Source organism: Artibeus jamaicensis, unplaced genomic scaffold (genome assembly GCF_021234435.1).
Source record: "Artibeus jamaicensis isolate MK-2021 breed Jamaican fruit bat unplaced genomic scaffold, CSHL_Jam_final scaffold_537, whole genome shotgun sequence".
Classification (NCBI taxonomy): Eukaryota; Metazoa; Chordata; class Mammalia; order Chiroptera; family Phyllostomidae; genus Artibeus; species Artibeus jamaicensis.
The window spans coordinates 44,760,533-44,779,747 of NW_026522047.1; the positions used below are offsets into that span (position 1 = coordinate 44,760,533).

General features: G+C 57.4%; 4 protein-coding genes across 7 annotated transcripts; 2 read left to right on the top strand and 2 right to left on the bottom strand.

Moving 5' to 3' along the window:
* The first annotated feature begins 335 nt into the window (after window positions 1-335).
* ICAM4 (intercellular adhesion molecule 4 (Landsteiner-Wiener blood group)) lies at window positions 336-1,422 on the top strand. Of its 3 annotated transcripts, XM_037144687.2 has the most exons (4): window positions 336-485; window positions 639-732; window positions 851-1,156; window positions 1,304-1,422. In XM_037144687.2, the coding sequence occupies exons 1-4, from the start codon at window positions 336-338 to the stop codon at window positions 1,420-1,422; spliced, it is 669 nt and encodes a 222-aa protein (XP_037000582.2). The 3 variants fall into 3 exon arrangements, with proteins under 3 accessions (XP_037000582.2, XP_053514463.1, XP_053514464.1); XM_053658488.1 differs by having other exon boundaries at window positions 336-732; XM_053658489.1 differs by having other exon boundaries at window positions 336-732; window positions 854-1,156.
* Window positions 1,423-2,713: 1,291 nt separating this feature from the next.
* ICAM5 (intercellular adhesion molecule 5) lies at window positions 2,714-9,317 on the top strand. Its single transcript, XM_037129123.2, has 11 exons — window positions 2,714-3,122; window positions 4,046-4,315; window positions 4,504-4,824; window positions 5,052-5,339; window positions 5,630-5,884; window positions 6,028-6,276; window positions 6,721-6,963; window positions 7,052-7,330; window positions 7,418-7,657; window positions 8,044-8,310; window positions 8,934-9,317. Exons 1-11 carry the CDS (start codon window positions 3,041-3,043, stop codon window positions 9,203-9,205), a joined length of 2,766 nt encoding a protein of 921 aa, XP_036985018.2. The 5' UTR covers window positions 2,714-3,040; the 3' UTR covers window positions 9,206-9,317.
* Window positions 9,318-12,119: 2,802 nt separating this feature from the next.
* On the bottom strand, window positions 12,120-14,749 carry ZGLP1 (zinc finger GATA like protein 1). The gene is made up of 5 exons (XM_053658154.1): window positions 14,607-14,749; window positions 13,985-14,359; window positions 12,859-12,944; window positions 12,416-12,509; window positions 12,120-12,249 (listed from the first exon to the last, which is right to left on the bottom strand). Exons 1-5 carry the CDS (start codon window positions 14,747-14,749, stop codon window positions 12,120-12,122), a joined length of 828 nt encoding a protein of 275 aa, XP_053514129.1.
* Window positions 14,750-15,200: 451 nt separating this feature from the next.
* FDX2 (ferredoxin 2) lies at window positions 15,201-19,193 on the bottom strand. 2 transcript variants are annotated; one of them, XM_037129118.2, is made up of 5 exons: window positions 18,906-19,193; window positions 18,758-18,812; window positions 18,514-18,556; window positions 15,883-15,970; window positions 15,201-15,620 (listed from the first exon to the last, which is right to left on the bottom strand). In XM_037129118.2, exons 1-5 carry the CDS (start codon window positions 19,079-19,081, stop codon window positions 15,464-15,466), a joined length of 519 nt encoding a protein of 172 aa, XP_036985013.1. In that variant the 5' UTR covers window positions 19,082-19,193; the 3' UTR covers window positions 15,201-15,463. The 2 variants fall into 2 exon arrangements, with proteins under 2 accessions (XP_036985013.1, XP_036985012.1); XM_037129117.2 differs by having other exon boundaries at window positions 18,450-18,556; window positions 18,906-19,183.
* Window positions 19,194-19,215: the final 22 nt, after the last annotated feature.

The window sequence follows — 19,215 nt, forward strand, 5'->3', positions numbered from 1 at the left end:
TTCTAGCTTCTGGTCCACAGCCCTGTCCCACTTCCTCCCCCAAGAAAAGCCTGCTGTTAAAGGCCCAACCCTGAGGCCCTGATCCAAATTCAGGCTTATTAGGACCTTTTGAGACTTCCAGGAAAATTAAAGACTTCTCTCTGGGAAAAACGTGAGAAGCTTTGGTTTGGAATCCCATTCTTGAGTGGAAGGAGGGTGTATATGGCAGGGCTCCGGTCCCTCTAGGAGCCTCTGTCTCTCCGGGTGGGGCTGAGGAGGCGGAGTTTTGGGTTCCCTTATCTACTGAGCCAGCCTCGGCTCTCTGTCCCCGGGCCCCCCACTTCGGGCTCCTGGCCATGGGGTTTCTGCTCTGCTTCTCGCTGCTGGTTTTGCTGGCAGCACCCTACTTGGAAGGTGGGAGCGCACAGAGGCACCGAGCTGTGCGGGCTCAACGCCCCAGAGGAGGCAGCTCTCCCATGCCCTCAGAGACCACAGCATCGTTCTGGGTGAGCATAAGCCCCAAATTAATGACCGTGGAGTTGGGGAGTTCAGTGTGGCTCAACTGCAGCAGCAACTGCCCGCTGTTGGAGAGTCCCGTCCTCCATACTGGACTGAGGCGCGGCCTGACGCTCAGCGGACCCAACTGGGTCTCATTCCAGCTGCTAGATGTAAGGACCTGGAGCTCCGACGTGCGCTGCTTCGTCACCTGCGCCAGAGTAACGCGAGGGGCCACAGCCAGGATCAACACCTACAGTGAGGGATATGGGTTCAGGACTTGCTGGGGACAAGGGAGGGGGACAGAGATGGGGCAGTTGACAGTCGCGCTAGGGGGCGCCCGCAGACCTTCCTCAACGATCCCCTCTTGCTTTAGAAGGGCCTCAGAGCGTGATCCTGGAGCCTCCGGTCTTAGAGGGCAGGGAGCACACTTTGCGCTGCCACGTGACACACGTGTTCCCCGTGCGCTTCCTGGTGGTGACTCTGCGGCGCAGCGGCCGGGTCATCTACTCGGAGAGCCTGGAGCGCTTCACAGGCCTGGATCTGGCCAACGTGACGCTGACATACGCGTTCCCAGCTAAACCCAATGACTACGGACAGCTCGTGACCTGCCACGCACATCTCAATCTTGACGGCCTGGTGGTCCACGGCAGCTCAGCACCCATGGCGCTGTCATTCTTGAGTGAGGCACCCTTGTAATCCTGGGGACTTGAGGGGGGGTGGGGAAAGGTTTTGATCCCAGGAGGATGTGTTGGCAAAGCCCGAGCTCCACGCAGGGCGTCACGCCTACAACCGCTCCATTCTAATAATTCTTACCTCCTGCCCCCAGCTTGGAGCACTAGGTCCAAAGCCTTGGCTTCCACCTGCATCGCAGCCCTTGTGGGGATTCTTCTCGCCGTGGGGGCGGCCTGTCTGCGAAAGTACCTACTGATGCAGTCCCGGGCTTAGAAGAGGTGGTCCGAGCCGGCTGAGCGGGAGAGCAAAAAGGAATCCGAAACAATTTGGAGACCTCTGCCTAGATCAATAAAGCCTTCTTCAGCCAGCCTGTCCTGCGCCCTGAAGGTCCCCCATTAGTGTACTGTCTCCCAGAAGTGGTCTTTTTAGGCCTTGTTACAATCACTTTCTCCAAGTTCCTTGTCTCCCTGAAGGTACCTGAGGTTTTCCCATGTTGGGCCACCTGGCCTCTCCAATCCCTGTGCATTTCCAGCCCATGCAGTAAACACCTCTCCTGTGAGCATTATCAGTGCCGTGCACACAGGCAAAGCCTGGGCCACGGAGCCTCTTGCGCTGTGGGCGGGCGCCTTCACCACACGGTTATTGCTAACTGGCTGCACCGCTACCACGCAGCAGCTCTGATTGGATGTCACGTTTCCGTTTCCTCCTCCTTTTTCACTTTTGACCCTGCACAGTCCTGGAGGACAAGGGTGGATGTAGAACTGATTCCCATAGTTCACTTGTTAGCACCGGGGCAGGAGCTCAAAACGGCGGGATCACGTGGACAAACTGAGGGATAGGCAAAAAGGTGCCCATGTGTTGACTGCAGGAAAGTAGCAATCAGCTGGCCCACGTGGGGTGGCAATGACTCGCTTTCTGACAACGTTCAGATAATCACTAGGTCTGGTGGGCACTTGGGGGCCCGGATGCAGGGTCGAAAGTGTCACAGTTGGTCTTTTGGTCTCATGTGGATACAATCTGAGGCCGCACTGGATGCCTGGCAGGGCCCGTGTGGTCCAGGGCTCTGCCCACAGCGCGGAAAGAGAATTCAGGGGCGCTCTTCCGCAGCTCACGCTCGCACACGCTGAGTAGACACGTGCGGGCTGCACGCTGGGTAAATACAGACCCTGAGCTGAGCCAACCCTAATTTAGACTCCCAAATGCTGCGCGCAGGCACAAGTGTTCTGGACTCACTGACTTTGGTCCCCGCCCCTCTGTCGCGTGCGGGGGCGGAGCCAGAGGGGGACTAGGGGCAGTGCTGTAATCCCCAGCTTCCCCAGGTCTGAAAGGGAAGGGTCTAGGAGGGAGGTATCTCACACCTGCCCCTAGAACTGTGCCTAACCACCCATCCTTCTCTTCCCAAATCTCTCCTAGCCCGCAAACCAATTCCAAGGGGCATTGGTGGGAAGAGCAAAATACGGGGGCGGAGCTCCGAGTCCAGCTATTTATCACAGCATCTAAGCTGCGGGTGGAGTGGGAGTTTGAGAAGGACAACCCAGCAGCCACCCACCCCCCCGACCTCCGCATCACGGCTGCTGAGGATGACAGGATGACGCGGGAGCTTGCGGCCGCCCCCAGAAGGCTCCGGGCGATGGGGCCTGCTTCCACATAGACCCCGGGGGTCGCTAGCTCCAGCTAGCACGCCTTCACCGAGGCGGGAGCCTGGCACACACTCGCCCTCCCGCCTCCCCGTCGCCTCTGCCACCTCCCCCTCCTTGGAAACCAAGTTACCAACGTTAAACCAATCCCAGAGCCCAGTTCTGCCTCCTCCACACCCCACCCGCCGCGCCGTCCTCGAGCTCTGCTCAGCGCCCGAGCTCCCCTCTCCTCCGGTACTTTCCCCGCGGCGGCGATGCCAGGGCCCCCGCCAGGGTTGTGCTGGGCGCTGCTCGTCCTCTTGGCTGTCTTGGGCCTGGGGCTCATCGACCTCTCAGGTAAGAGCCGGTCCCGGCTCCAGGTAGACAGGGCGGGGGCGGAGTTCCTGACCTCCGCCACATGCCCCTCCCTACTCCACCCTCGCCTTGCTCCCACGCTTCTGCCCCCACCTTGAGACCTGGGCTTTCTACTCTTCCTCCAACACACTGGAGACCCAGCTTCCCAACACCTCCCTCGCCCAGATCTCTACCGTAGCCCCTCCGAGATCCTGGGTTCTCTTCCGCATCCAACCTTGAGCCCCGAGACCCCGTGTCGCCATTGTCCCTTCCCGGGGTACCTCCTGGCGCTTTGCTATGCACCGTGGTACACGGATTGGCATCTTACCCAATTGCGGTCTGCGAAGACCCGTCCTCCCTAATTGCGGTGACTCAGCGGCGCTGTTCCCTCCCCACCCGAAGCCCTGGCAACCGAGTTCTTCGATGTTCCTGCGGTACCTTCCATTAGCCTAGTCCCGCGCCCTCTTTTCGTGTTCTTCACCTGGGTTTGGAATCCTCCTTCATCCTTGATTCTCTCTCATGTTCCTTTGCCCTCATGTCAACCTCAGTCTCCCTTCTCCAGATGACCCAGAGAACCAGTTCGTTCCCATTCCCCGACCTGGGTTGCCCTCCTGCCAGCCGTTGCTTGCTGTGTGTGGAAGACCCCATCTTTCCTCTCACCATCCTTCATCCCTCCCCATGCTTTCGCATCACCCCATGGGTACCTTGGAGACCAAAGCTCTCCGCTGCCCTGGCCCAGAGACACCCTCGAGGTTTACACCTTGGGAGCGCACCTCCAAACCTGAGGCCTGAGCAGGACACGGGACTCCTGAGTTCTTTCCTCACTGCGTCCTCTTCTCCTTCCCCGGGAATTTCTGACTCGGCGTAGGGGCACTAAGGCGCCGGGGAGGTTGCTCCCCACGCTGAGCCGGCATTTCTCTGGGCAGTGGTCGCTCAGGAGCCTTTCTGGGCGGACCTGCAGCCCCGCGTGGCCCTCGTGGAGCGAGGGGGATCTCTGTGGCTGAACTGCAGTACCAACTGCCCACGACCTGAGCGCGGCGGCCTGGAGACCTCGCTCCGCCGGAATGGGACCCAGAGGGGTTTACGCTGGCTGGCGCGGCAGCTGGTGGACATCCGAGAGCCGGAGACCCAGCCGGTCTGCTTCTTCCGCTGCGCGCGGCGCACTCTGCAGGCGCGTGGGCTCATTCGTACTTTCCGTGAGTTCTCAGCAGCCACGATCTTACTCCACGGCTCTGCCTTGCAGGCCCCGCCCCCCTGGGTCACCAGGCCCGCCCCTTCAGGCTCCATCCTCTGGATCCCCAAGCCCTTCCCTCTTGGCCCCCGGGTACCACTACACCTACAGCCGAGACCCGCGTTTCCAAGAGCCTTGGTTCCTCCCTTGCAGAGCGACCTGATCGTGTAGAGCTGCTGCCTCTGCCTGCCTGGCAGCCTGTGGGTGAGAACTTCACTCTGAGCTGTAGGGTCCCTGGTGCTGGGCCTCGTGGGAGCCTCACGATGACTCTGCTGCGGGGCACCCAGGAGCTGATCCGTCGCAGCTTCTCCGGGGAGCCACCCCGAGCGCGGGGCGCAGCGCTAACGGCCACAGTACTGGCGCGTCGGGAGGACCATGGATCCAATTTCTCGTGCCACGTGGAGCTGGACCTGCGACCCCACGGCCTGGGGCTGTTTGAAAACAGTTCGACCCCCAGAATGCTCCGAACCTTCGGTGAGTGGGTGTGGGGAAAGGGGGATGCAGAGGGGTCGCCCGATGCTTAAGGAGTTTGGAGGTAGAGAAACCTGAATTCTAATCCTCACGCCAACACTCACCAGCTGAAAGCTATTTTCCTCCCTGTGTCTCGAGGACGGCAGGAGAAGACAGTGCTTGTAAAGCACTTAGTACGTACCTATTGAGTGTTCAGTCGTTAAGTTCAAGCTCTCTTCTCCCCCTCTCAGCGCTGCCTCCGGAATCCCCGCGCCTCACTGTCCCCCGGCTCTTGGAAGTGGGCTCGGAAAGACGTGTGAGCTGCGCTCTGGATGGGCTGTTTCCAGTCTCCGAGGCCCAGGTCTACCTGGCGCTGGGGGACCAGAGACTGAGTCCGGATATCGCCCTGGAGGGGGACGCTCTCAGGGCCACTGCCACAGCCACAGCTAGCGCAGAGCAGGAAGGCACCAGGCAGCTGGTCTGCAACATGACCCTGGGGAGCGAGACCCGTGAGACCCGGGAGAACGTGACTGTCTACAGTAAGGGGAGTGAAGCCGGACCTCGGGGGCTTGGGGGTGGAGCCAGAGGAGTGGGAAGGCGGGACAAAGAGTGGGCGGGGCCTGATAGTACCGAAGGGGCGGTGCAGATGAATAGCGAGAGAGGTGGAGTCTGAGCCGCCTTAAGGGGAATATGGCTTGACCACCTCAAAGGGGTGGGGTGAGAAGGGGTGGAGTCTGAGCAGTTCGAGAAGCCGGGCACTGTATCCACAGAGATTCCCAGCAGATAAGGTGTGCGGTCAATCGACTCCAGGCAAATGCTCCACCCCCAGGCTTCTCAGAGCCTCTCCTGACTCTGAGCGAGTCCAGTGTCCCGGAGGGGAAGATGGTGACAGTAACCTGCGCAGCTGGGGCCAGAGCTTTGGTTACTCTGGACGGAGTTCCAGCTGCAGTCCCGGGACAGCCCGCCCAGCTCGAGCTAAACGCCACCGTGAATGACGACAGACGCGCCTTCTTCTGCAATGCGACCCTTGAGGTGGACGGGGAGATCCTGAGCAAGAATGAGAGCACCGAGCTGCGAGTCCTATGTGAGTTGAGCTCTAACCTTCTTCCTAAAGATCTCCAAAGACCTAGCCAGTTTCTGGCCGTGTCGTGGAAGTGGAACCTTCTCATGGTCCACGTGTAAACTCTCTACCCCACACCCCTGTCCGCCCCACACCCCTGTCCGCAGACGCCCCCCGGTTGGACGATTCGGACTGTCCCAGGAGCTGGACGTGGCCGGAGGGCCCAGAGCAGGAGCTGCGTTGCGAGGCCCGCGGAAACCCAGCGCCCTCTGTGCACTGTGCTCGGCTCCATGGCGAGGCAGTGCTGGCGCTAGGCCTGCTGGGTCCTGTCACTCGCACGCTCGCTGGCACTTACCGCTGCACCGCGGCCAATGTCCAGGGCAAGGCGGTCAAGGACGTGACACTGACAGTGGAGTGTGAGTGGGGTGCATCTCTGTCGGATTCTCAGTGTCCAGAGGTGGCTAGCTTACAGGAAAGAGCAGGAGCAGGGTCTGAGGGATGCCTTCGGGCGGGATTTTGAGAAATGAAATAGGCTGATGTTCCAGATTAGGGGAAAGGGTAGGCCTGTCCATAGGGGTGTGCGAGCATGCAGTCTCCGAAAAGTGTGTGCTCCAAAGCCATCTACCAATTTTTAGGACACTGGGGGAGGGTCCTGTGGGCGCTTTGCAAGAATCAGAACAAGGTGCCCCTTGCGGCTCTTGGGACCCCCAAACAGCACATGGCTTGATGGCAAGAAACCCACTTGGTTCACATTCCCTGTGCAGGGCACAGCCTGCCCAGCCCTACATGGCCACCCTGGAACAGAAAAGATCCAGGGGCGTTAGGATGATCCTCAAGCCCAACAACACTCCCCTTTCCAGACGCACCAGCCCTGGACAGTGTGGGTTGCCCAGAACGTATCACATGGCTGGAAGGAACAGAGGCCTCGCTGACCTGTGTGGCACACGGGGTGCCACCACCCACCGTGAGCTGTGTGCGCTCTGGAGAGGCCCGAGTCGTTGAGGGCCTTCTGCATGTGGCCCGGGAGCATGCAGGCACCTACCGCTGTGAAGCCACCAATGCTCGAGGCTCTGTGGCCAAAAATGTAGCCATCACAGTAGAATGTGAGTGAAGGCAGCAAGGGGCAAGTTAGGGTATGTCTGGGTAACCCTGGCCTGACTTTCAGTGCCCGTGGGACTCTCTGCTCCCCAGATGGTCCCAGTTTTGAGGAGCTGAGCTGCCCCAGCAATTGGACATGGGTGGAAGGATCTGGACGGCTCTTTTCTTGTGAAGTTGATGGGAAGCCACAGCCAAGAGTGGAGTGTATTGGCTCCAGGGGCACCAGTGAAGGGGTGCTGCTGCCTCTGGCACCCCCAGACTCTAGTGTCAGAGCCCCCAGCAGCCCTACTGAAATTGCTGCTGGTATCTACACCTGCAATGCCACCAACCGGCACGGATCCACGGTCAAGATGGTGGCTGTGAACGTGGAGTGTGAGCTGGGCGGCCCAGGCGGGTAGGAGTAGGGGGTACCCCCATCTGCCTCCCCCCTGACCCCCCACCCCCATGGCTACTTTGCAGCACCTCCGAAAATGAATGAGTCCACCTGTCCGAGTCACCAGACGTGGCTGGAAGGGGCTGAGGCTGCTGCACTGGCCTGTGCCGCCCTGGGTCACCCTTCCCCACAAGTGAGCTGCTCTCGGGAGGGTGCCCCCTGGCCTCAGCGGCTGCATGTGTCCCGACAGGATGCAGGCACCTACCTCTGCTTGGCCACCAACCTGCATGGCACGGAGGCTCGGACCATTACTGTGGGCGTGGAATGTGAGTGGGGACAGCACCAGACAGAGAGTCCTCCATCCCCAGAGCAGGGACTCACAGTGGTGGGACTGCACAGGGGAGTTCAAGGGCACCTCCCCCAGTCCCATTCTCAGGCACAAAAGATTTGATCTAAACCTGAGGGCAATGAAAACTCTAGGGAACAGGAGTCTAGCCCCCTTCAAGTCCTGGGTCAGAAGGGCACTAGCACAGGTCCCCATCTCCTCGCATTCAGTGAAGAAGGGCATGGGATTTTAGTACCTACTACAGCCGGATTGTAGGGGAGGGGGGCCCTGATGGGAGGCAGGATCCTTACCTGCGCGTCCAAGCAGGGGTGGTCTCAGATTACGATGAGCCTCGGGGCCAGCGCTGACAGTTTCCTGTCCCTGCAGACCGGCCAGTGGTGGCCGAGCTGGCTGCCTCGCCTCCAGGAGGTGTATGGCCAGGCGGGAACTTTACCTTGACCTGCCGCGCTGAGGCCTGGCCCCCTGCCCAGATCAGCTGGCGTGCACCCCCAGGGGCGCTCAACATAGGCCTGTCCGGCAACAACAGCACGCTGAGTGTGGCAGGCGCTCTAGGTAGCCACGGAGGAGAGTACGAGTGCGCAGCCACCAATGCGCACGGTCGCCATGTGCGGCGCATCACTGTGCGTGTGGCCGGTAAGTGGCACCTGGGGTGTGGCCTGCACCTTGGGACACCTGACCCTGCCCTTGCCCCCCTCTCAGTCCCCACAGAAGAAAATGAAGGATGCCAGGGTGGAAGTCGGGGTGTCCTGACGTGCGGGGCTTTGATGGCTGGTTCGGAGAGGGGGTGGAGGGAGAGGAAGCTGAATGAACTTCAAGGGAAGGAACACTCCAGGGCTGTGACTGCTGGGGCGGGTGACTTATTAACTTGCAGGGAGGGTTCCTGCCTCTTGGAGATTTGGTCCAACTCACCCTCCACTGTGTCGGTGTGGAGAGGGACCAAGGGCAGAGGATAGGGGTGGGGGGCCCTTGACCAGATCCCTTCTTCTACTTCCTGTCACTCTGAGGCTTGGTTCATTCTGAGGTAGAGGAATGACAAGATCACCCCACACACCCTCATCGTTTGGGGGGGGGTGAGAAGAGTTGACTTGTGGGTATCTTGTTCAGCCAGGGGATTATATCCCTATGTGCTGGGGTGGCCTGTCCCACGGCACGGGTCATGAGTCGCACTAGCACTGGGGATGGCTGGGGCTTGGCATCTCACCAGGGTGGGGGGACCCCAAGCTCGTCCACCCTCTTTGAGGGGTTCTACCCCGCAGGTCCATGGCTGTGGGTCGCCGTGGGAGGTGCGGTGGGGGGCGCAGCGCTGCTGGCCGCAGGGGCAGGCCTGGCCTTCTATGTGCAGTCCACCGCCTGCAAGAAGGGCGAGTATAACGTGCAGGAAGCCGAGAGCTCGGGTGAGGCTGTCTGTCTCAATGGTGCGGGTGGCACAGGTGGGGGTGCCAGCGCCCAAGGCGGAACAGCACCCGAGGGCACTGCAGAGGCGCCGGTGGGGGGCGAGGTCTTTGCCATCCAGCTGACATCAGCGTGAGCCCACTCCCCTCTCCCCGCAGGCCGGGGGACAACCCCCAGACACATATTTTTGTTCTATTTATTCATTCCTTTATGTATTCAACTCCAGGGCATCACCCCCATTTTCTAACCCCCCCCCAATAAAGTTTTTATAAACGACTCCTGGTCTGTCTGTCTCTGCAATGTTGAAGCAGCCCAGCATTCAAATCCCAACCCCACAGGTTATTCATTCAAAAAACTGTTTTTGTTTTTGAGGGCCTACTGTGTGTGGGGAACAGTCTCCAAAGTCTTTGCATGGTGTGGCCTGGAGCTTCTCTGCCCGGTTTCTTGCACTCACTGGACCCCTGGGCCAGGGTGGGAACCAAGTTCCTTCCTCCCTCTCCTTGCTGCTCATCTCTCAGGCCCAGCACTGCCCTCTCATCCAGCTAACTCTTGCGGGTGGAAGCTAGTGCTTCCCCAGACCTGGTTCCCGGCAGAGCTGAGGCTGCCAGGATGCAGGGAGCCCCCCTCCCAGGCCTCCACCAGATGGCAGAGGAAGGCAGTGGCCGCAGCTATGGGTGTCAGCCCCCAGGATGTTCCTGCCCCACTCTCAATGCTTCCTTTATTCAGTGCCTCAGTTTACCCCCAACCTGCCTTTGGATTTGGCCCATCGTGACCCAGAGCAGACACACAGGGGGGTATCAGCTGCATCCCCCACGGCACACCACTACCCAGCTCACTCCCGGCAGCATAAGGAGAGAACAGCTGTGTGCCTCTCCCACCCCTCCCGCCCCCTCAGTTTCCTCCTCCCTCAAAAGCAGGAGCAGAGCTGCAGATCCAGGAAGCAGGGCTGGACAGCTCCAGCTCTGGCTTCAGCGGCTGCCCTTGCAAACACTTCGTGGACGAAAGTGAGAACAGGAAATGGGGGCACTAAAGGCCAAGCCAGTGCTGGGTGCCAAGCAGAGAAGGCAACAAGGCGCAAATGTGGTGCAGCCCCTGCTGACCGACCCTCCTCGGTCACCTCTCTCCACTCCCACTCACCTCCTCTAGGTTCCTCAAAACCCCCAAAGTCCTGCCTGCCACAGGGACTTTGCTTTTGCCATTCTATCTGCCTGCAGTGTCCTTACCCTAAACAGTCCCACAGTTACTTCTTTATCCTCAGGTCTCTGTGCACAGGCCACCTCCTCAGGAGGGCCCTCCTGACAACCATAGTTCAGGTCGGCCCCCAACGTAACCCTCCTGTACTTTTTTCCCTCTGTAGCACCACTTGCTACTTGACATTTTATTAGACATATAATCGACTGTTTCTTTACTGTCACTCTAGAACACTGACTACACTAGAGCAGGGATCTTTGTTCTATTCCCTATGCAGTGTCCCCACTGGGACCTGGAACACAGTAGTTCCTCAATAAACGTGGAATGCATGGATACAAATAGGCAGGGGTTTTGCAGACACAGTCTCAGACCTTTGTGTATTCAGTGTGCGCTCCTGAAGAGGTTCTCCGTGCTGGACACTGGGGTGGCCTGTCATGGTGAGGGACACAGATGTGGTGGTAACCTAGGACCTTCGTAGTCCTGGTCTAGTAGAGGGGAGGGACGTGAAATAAATGACCCTGGAGAAATAGAGATCTGAAAATTCTGCTCAGTTCTAAGCAGGAGACCAGCAAGGAGCTGCACCTGAGCCTGCCATGGGTGCGAGTGGGATGTCTGGTTTAGACCAGGTCGTAAAGAGGGGGCTTCTTTGAAAGCTGAGCCTCTCCTTCCCTAGTGGTGAGAGGCCAGCAATTATTGCAGTGATGGGGTTGGGGGAGCATTCTGCACTGAGAAGGAACCAAACGAGTCAGAGATATGGGCCCTCTGTACAGGCCCACCCAGGAGAGACAAAGGGGGTCTTGCCCTTCCAGGGTGTGTGGCGAGGCAAGTCTCACTCACCCCAAGGCAGGGACCACCTCTATGACTCAAACCCCTCCTTCCCTCCCTCCGGCCCCTCCCAGACACACTGGCGATCAGTGTGTCCTGGCCACAGTGGCAGGCTGAACGCAGTGCACGGCCTGCCTTTCCCACGTGGCCTTTGGCTTCAGGCAGGGACACCTTTTGGTTAATGAGATCTTGGAAGGGGGGGAGGGAACACAGCAGGGACTGGTGCCTGTAAGAACCCAAGAAGGTGACATTCTGCAGGAGGGGTGGAGCTGACAAATAAAGGCCCATGTGTGTCTATGACTGTGTGCCAGTGTGTGTCGTCTGTGTCTTATGTGTTCACGTGTGTGTTTTGTCTGTGTCTCTGCTGCGTCTATTGGCATGTGTGTCTCTCACATATCCATGTATCTCTTGGTCTTGTGTATGGTCTGTCTATGTGTGTGTTTATCTCATGTGAGTGTTGGCACATATGTGTCTGTCCATGTGTGTCTTGTGTGTTGGTACACATAGCTGTCTTGTGCGTGTGTCTTTCTACATGTGTTGTCTGTCTCTGTGTGTGGTGGCTAACCCCCTGTGGGGGACTGGTGCCTTTATATGTAGGACTGTGAGTGTCCCTCAGAACCCCAGTGAGAAAACACCTGGCCCTATTCTGCGGCTGGGGGAGCGGCAGGTGCGGGCATATGAGCTGGGATCCCCAAGTCACAGCGGCCATTTTCTGAGTAGTTCTGCTCTTTATTGTTCCCGCTATTGACAAACAGCATGAGTATCACTACTGAGAACATTTCCCAGGGGGAGCTCAGCCAAGCCTGAGTGGAGCAGGGGCCAAAGAGGGGGGCAGTGACCCCCCTGAGACAGGGGCTCTGGGGCCTGAGGCCTGAGTCTTCTGCCTGGTGTCCCTGAATGGGGAGAGGGCAGAGAGGAGGCAGGCTGGAGCCCGCAGGACCCAAGCTCCTTCCCCACACCTCCTAGGAGGGCTTCTTCCCATTCTCCTCCTAGAAAAACGGAGGCAGAACAGGCTTGGCTAGGTAAGGAAGGGCTTACCCTTCCTGGGTTGGCCCTTGGTGGGGGCCCAGGGACATCCCGCATCTGCCACATAACCTCTTAGGCTGGACATTTTTCCTGGGCACCAGCCAGCAGCTGGCGCACCGGGTGCCGTACTTCTTGTACCTGGGGTGGGGGTACGAAATCAACATCAGGACGCACCAGGGGCACAGAAACCACACTAGGAAACCACTTCCCCAAAGGTGGGAGTTTTCCCTTCCCGATACCGCATGCTAGCTACACGGGCCAAATCGGGGATCCCCACCCCGACTCCCTCCTCCATTCTGCAGACCTGATGCCACAGGCATTGCACAGGGGTGTCCCATCTTCAGCATCTCTCCAGAGTGGGGTTCTCTGGGTCCTACAGGAAGCACAGCGCCGGGGCCCTGAAGGGGTAGAGGCCAAAGGGCAGGAGTCAGAGGCCTAGAGTCCCAGCCCAGAAGGCCCATGTAGGGTGGGGAAATTTGGGAGGATCTCTGTGAAGGCCCCACCTGGCTTGGGGCCAGCCCCTGGTATCGCCAGCTCTAAGACAAAGGGAATGCCAGGAAGGAAGACAGATGGCAAAGCTCCGCAGAGGGGGAAGCCGGGGGTGGGGGTGACTCAGCAGACCGAAGGGGGGTACTGAGATTCATCCAGGGTGGGTCTAAATGGGGAAGCAGGATGGGGAGAAAGGACAGGAAGGATGGGAGGTTCCCCCCTGCCTATACTTATAGCTCTAATGTCTCCAGGACTCACCCAGGGCCTCGCTGCCTCCTAGGTCAGCCTCAGGGCCCCCAGCGGGGCCTGTAGAGGGGCCCTGAGAGCGGCTGCTGCAGGCCGGGCTGGGGAGTAGACAGGTATTAGTATTGGGGAGTCTGTATCCTGTCCCATGAAGCCCCCCCAAATAAAGATTTACTATCAAGGTCTCAGGCACACCCTAGTGAGGTGGTTCAGTTGGGTGCAGCATTGTCCCGTACACCACAAGGTTGAGGGTTCAGTCCTCGGCTGGAGCACACAAGAGAGGCAACCAATCATGCCCTGGCTGGTGTAGCTCAGTGGATTGAGCACATGCCTGGGTTGCAGGCAGGTTCCCTGCAGGCCAGTTCCCTGCAGGGGATGCACTAGAGGCAACCATACATTGATGTTTCTCTCCCTCTCTCCTTCCCCTCTAAAGATAAATAAATAAAAATTAAAAAAAAAAAAGAGAGGCAACCAATCAATGTTTTTCTCTCAATGTTCCTCCCTCCCTTCCTCTCTTTCTAAAGTCAATAAGAAAAAAAATCAATAAACATGTTCTCAGGTGAGAATTTAAAAAAATATAAGCTACCAGGCATCCCTCAGGAGGCATCTGATGCCCGGAAGGCCTGACTTTCTCTCTCATTAGTAATAATAGTAATAATAATAATTTGAGCAGAGAGTTAGCCTGGGGCCAGCCTGCCAGGTTGAAATCCCATTTCTCCCTGCCCTTGCTGTGTGACCCTGGACAAGTCATGTCTCCGTCAGTGCTTGTTTCCAAATCTGCAAAATGGGCTTTACAGGGCTTCAGTGAACCCATACACATCAAATGCTGCGTGTCACCACTTACTGTTGATCCTGACAAATGATCGCTACTATCATTATTGGGAAAAATAATGGTAACAGCAGCCTTCAGTGTGGCTGGGCCCCACTCACAAAGGGGAGACCAGGCCCAGACTGGGATACGTGAGGCTATGGCACTACGGCCGTGACTCTTACCAGTCTTGCTCAGAGACTGGGCCATTTGTCTTGCAGGGCTGGTGTAGGGGACCATGAGCCCAGGCCTGGAGGTTCCTCTCCACAGGCCTCTGTCCCTACCATTATCATTAAGCGCACAAAGGGTGCCCTTGCCCAGGCCAGTTCCTACCTGTAGCTGGGTATGATCTGTAGGCTGGCATCCGGCTTTATCTGAAACTTCAGGGTCACTCCCTCGAACCGAGGGTCCACTTTCTCGGCACCCTGCTGCGGGTTTGACTGCTTCCGGGGTCTCCTCTGGGGTGGGCCTGCAGGGGCCGAGGGAGTCCCCAGAGGCCCCAGACTGCCCCGTTGCTGGCTGATTGGGGTCAGCATGGCCGTGGTATCCCTGGCCAGAGGTGGGGGTCCCAGCACCCCCAGGGCCTTCAGCTCCCAGCAGGGCCCCAGGGCCTGGGTATCCTGGGCAGGGGGCTCGGCCAGCCCCTCTGCTGTTTCTCGGAGGAAGCGCAGGGTGGTGACTGAGTCCTGTGGTGCAGGCCAGAAGGACCTGGGGACAAGGGGCAGTGTGATCACCCCTGTCCCTGGGCAGCACCTACATAGGCCTCAGAGAAATGGGGCAAGGACAATTGCATGGTCTCTGACTACATATGGCCCACACCCCCCTGGGGGTCAGAACCTCTTCTTTGTCAGTACTAGTAACTAACATTGCAACCCCCGAATAACCCCAGGAACCAGAGGTCACGACCCCTTGACCACTGGTCTAGATTAGGGGAAGGGGCGGCTCCTTAACGCACCTGCCATTGGGTCTGAGGCATCTTGGGGTGCTTGGCGCCTGCTGGGTGGGGGGTCCGGGCAGCGGCTCAGGGTCCAGACAGGATGGCGCCAGTAGTTCTTGCAGCATCATAGAGAGATCCGATGCTGGCTTGGCCTCCATCATGCCCCAGCCCCGCCCCCTCGGGCCCACGGATGAGCGCCACCTGGGTGAGGCGAACCCTGGGCGGTGCAGGGGCTTCAGGCAGAGTGGGCAATGAACCCCACCTGGGTGGGGTGGGTCGATTCCGGAGGCCTGCCCTCACCCCTCAGGCCAGCCCTGACCCTTCTTTCCCTTCCGATTCTGCTAGACCCCAGGACTGCTCCTTAAGCCTGCACAGCCCGTGGTGGCCAAGGGCGGCCTCGGCCCCTTGAAATCCCTCCGCGGTTGCAGGGGCGGGGCCTTGCCATGCAGAGCACGTGGGCGCTGACTCTCAGGCTGTCTTTCAGGCTGGTGCCTCAGTTTCCCTGCTGGTCCTATCACTGCTGTGGGAGGGGAGAACAGAGGGGCTAGAAGATGCAGTCGTGGACCTGGGGGCCGCACACCCTCCCCGCCAAGGACACTCAAGAAGCTGGAGTTCTGTAAGATGGTTTTATTGCTACTAATTAGATTCCAACGCCACCGACACTCAGATTCTTGGGGGCTTGGAGGGCGGCCTACACCAGGGGCCTGTCCCCACCAGAGCCTGGACATGGGGTCTCTCTGAAGCATTTGGCCTCCTGGGTGCTTCCAACATGTCTCTGGCCTGTCCGTACTCTGGGCCGGGCTGGCAACTTTGGCTTTTCCTCCAGTCCCGGCCCAGGGGTCCATGGCTGTCCAGGATGGTCTAACTGCCCCAAGTCAGTGCGGCTTGGGGACATGGCCGTCCACATAGAAGTTCCTGGTGATCTTGGGCAGGGTGAATTCAGCCCCTTCCAGCTCGGGTGTTAGTGTGATCTGGCAGCCCAGCCGGGAGTTCTCCTGGAGGAGGGGGGCCATGTCCAGCATGTCATCCTCCCTGGGCAAGGGAGGCAGTGGTTAGCAGTGGGCAAGGTGGTGCAGCTGGTGAAGGCTCAGGAAGGCAGAGAGAGGGCACCTCTCAGGCCAAGGAGGGGCAGGCTGACAGAGTCCAGGGGAAACAGTCAGGGGGCAGTGCCCCTGCCAACAGCTGGAAAGGGGAGAAAAGCTGGGGCTGCCCAGTGGACCTCTGGATATCAGGGACCAAAAGGCTCGATAGTCAATCCTGCAGCTCAGAGCTGGGAGTGAGCTGCCCTGCTCACCTCTCATCAGGGGAAGGCAGAAGGTCCAGGTGGTCCTCGCTCACGTACACGTGGCAGGTAGAGCACGCCAAGGAAGCTTCACAGGCCCCTAGGGGGCAGCAAGTGAAGGGAGTGTATAGGTGAGTGGCATGATCAGACTGGTGCCATCCAGTGAAAGGTGTGTTTCACCACATGCCCCAAATCATTCCCTCCCTGGCCTGCATACCCCCTGTGTGACCTAACCCAGTCATCTGCTCAGACGGCTGATCCAGAACTACAGATAGGTTTTGCAAAGGGATGTCCAGGGTGCCCATTTCTCAAAGACCCCCCAGCAAGCTGAGGACCAGGCTAGTACAAGGAACCATTAATGAGTGTGGACTTGACTTCAGTGTAGCTGAGAGGAAAGGCCAGGCAGGTCCCCTGTAGCCTTTGAATCCCTTACTGTGACCCTGTCACTGTGCTGGGCCAATGTGTTCCTGCCTCCCTTCTGCTCCTGAAGGAGGGACTGTACTCACTCAGTGCCTAGTGTATTAGGGGAAGGAGTCAGGGAATAAAGGTTGAAGGATGCCGAACCTGGGGTTTTCTGATTGTCCCTGGACACAGTCCCAACCTTCTGATTGGTGACTGAGAACTGTGCTCGGGGATAATGGCCCTCCCAGACTAAAACCTTCCAGAGGGTTGTCACAGCCAAAATAAAACCCAAACTTCTCCACTCAGTCCTGGTGAGTCTCCCATGGCCTCACTCACTCCACATCAGCCACACTGGCCCACCCCCTTGCTCAACTCCCAACACCACAGGACCGTTGCACTTGCTATATACCCTTGGCCTGGAATACTCTTCTCACCACTCTTTCCATGGCCAAATCTTGTATTCAGGAACTCAACTGTCCAAGTCCCCCATCTCCTGTTTCTTATCCCCCACCCTTGTTAACTCTTATTAATCTCTGTGCAGCACTTATCAGTCTGAAGTTACCATGTTAATCTTTGGGTTTACCTGTCCCCTTTGCATTTGTCCTCCTCTCTCTGTACTTGGCACTGAGCCCGGCATGTTACAGATGCTTGGGAGACATCTGTTATAACTGAATGATAGACAGAATTCTCCTTTCTTTTCCAGACATGTCAGACAATGAGGGTGCAGATGCACGTCAGCCTCCTGACTCAACAGAACCTCCCTGTCTCCTCAGGAGAAACTTGGCTTGAAACTCCAAGTAGTCTCTGGCATCCCTTTCTCAATCCTGTTTCCCACCTTGTTAGCATCCCTATCCCTTGAGATCAAGATTATCTAATATAAATGTCCCTAGTCACGTGTCAGGTAGCCACATGTCATTACTCATGACATCTGTTTAATCTTCCATAGCTACCCTGCAAGATGGAACTAAATTATCCCATTTTATAGATGAGAAAACAGAGGCCCAAAGATGCTAAATAACTTGCTCAGGGTCATACAACTGGTAAGAGATAAAATCTGAACACCAGCTACTTGTCTCTAAGACTCATGTTCCAGTCTGTGCCCTGGACTGCCAGCCACTGGATTCCAGAATAAAACTTGAGGTAGGCCTGCCAGGACCTGTCCCTGCCCCCAGACAGCTCCCCTGCTCCAATGACTAAATCAGCCCCCTATTACATTCACCCAACAAATACCCCCATACATTTTTTCAGACCACCCTTCTCAGTTGCTGATGACATAATCACATATTTACTCCCTATGAGGTTGAAATGGTGTGAAATGACAGGAGCCTTACCTATTTTGTACATTGTTGCCCAGTACACCCTAATGTTCAGTATTCACAGAAGAGCAGCACAGGTGTAGTGGCTAAAATTGGCTGGGTTTGAATCTAATTTTGCCAATTCACCTTGGACCAGGTCTACATAAACCTGGGGGTCAATTTCCTCACCTATAAAATGAGATAATCTCCTCTACTGCATAAAGTTGTCACGAAGAGTCAATCAGTTATGTGTTAACATGCTTAATGTCTGCTATTATTATCTTTCCTTCAACAAATACTCATTTAATACCTGTTGTATCTAAATACCATGACGGGCAACAGACATGTGTGAACAAGGCAAACAGGGTTTCTCATCTCACTCTGGGGAGAGATGACAAAAGAAGGAAACAAAACAGTGAGAAGGGCTATGAGGATAATAAAACACAGTAATATGAAAGAGACCGGGGGACGAGATTGTCAGGAAGGTGAAATTTACATTCACACTTGAAGTTTGGAAAGAAACCAGAAGATCTGGTGGAAAATCACTTCAGACCCTGGTGGTAGAAAACGCAAAGGTCCTGAGGCAGGAATGATGTTGGCAGTTAGAAAGATAGCAAGAAAGCCAGTGTGGCTAGAATCCAGGAAGGAAGAAGAAAGGCAATACAAGCTTCCAGAGGGCAGGAGTTTTAGGAACGTCTAATAGGTGCTCAATAAACGTATGCTGCAGGAATGAACATTAAGGGTTGGGAGAGGATGAGGCAATGGTGAGGAATCTAGATTTTAGCCAGGATTAGTGGAAGGATTAATCAGTGGACACATCTGATTTGTGTTTTTTTTAACGAATGATAAGGGATTCTAAAATTCCCTGTGCCTGGTTCCCACCTTCCAGATCCACCCCATGGCGCTGGGCCAGGTGGAGAACATTGTCCCCGACTCTGCCTCTCACCGGAATCCGTTGGCCTGATCGGTCTACGAACACCACGTTCACCCTGGGGACACACAAGGATGCGGATGCCGAACTGGATAATGGCCCAGGGTGCAGATAGAATCTGGGGTTAGGAAGTCGGGCTTGGGCTAGACAGGGAAACTGGAGGGAGCAGAAGGGGACGCAAGGCTGCAGGATAAGGTAGTAACTAGAAAAACCTCGTGGGACGAGGAATGGAGGACGTGCCACCCCACCCCCAACTCACACGTCCCCGGGCCGCTCGGGGCCGCTGGCTTCTTCCTCCCCAGCTGAGCACGAGCCTGGAAAACACAGTTGGATGAGCCACGCACAGCGCCCTGTAGGCATTTGGCGTGGTAATGCTGCTCTCCCCACCCTCCAGGCGCCCCAGATACCTGTCACCCGGAATTTCCTGGCTGTCACTGGCGCCGCGGCCTCCCCGGATCCCCCAAATCCCCCGGATCGGCTCCACCAGGGACCCTTGGCCACCCGTATCAAGAACCCGGCATTTGCGCCACCTCGGGTTACGGAGGCGGCCATGACAGGCACCACGTGACCGGGAACAAGGCATGCGCTGTGGTACACACAAGCACAAAAAGGCCCGTAATTACCTCAATAGGAACGCAGCGGGACTGTGTGGGGAATGACTGTGCGGGTTAGGAGATGCGGGTAGCAGCAGTCTCCGGCGCACCAAGATTTGCTGGG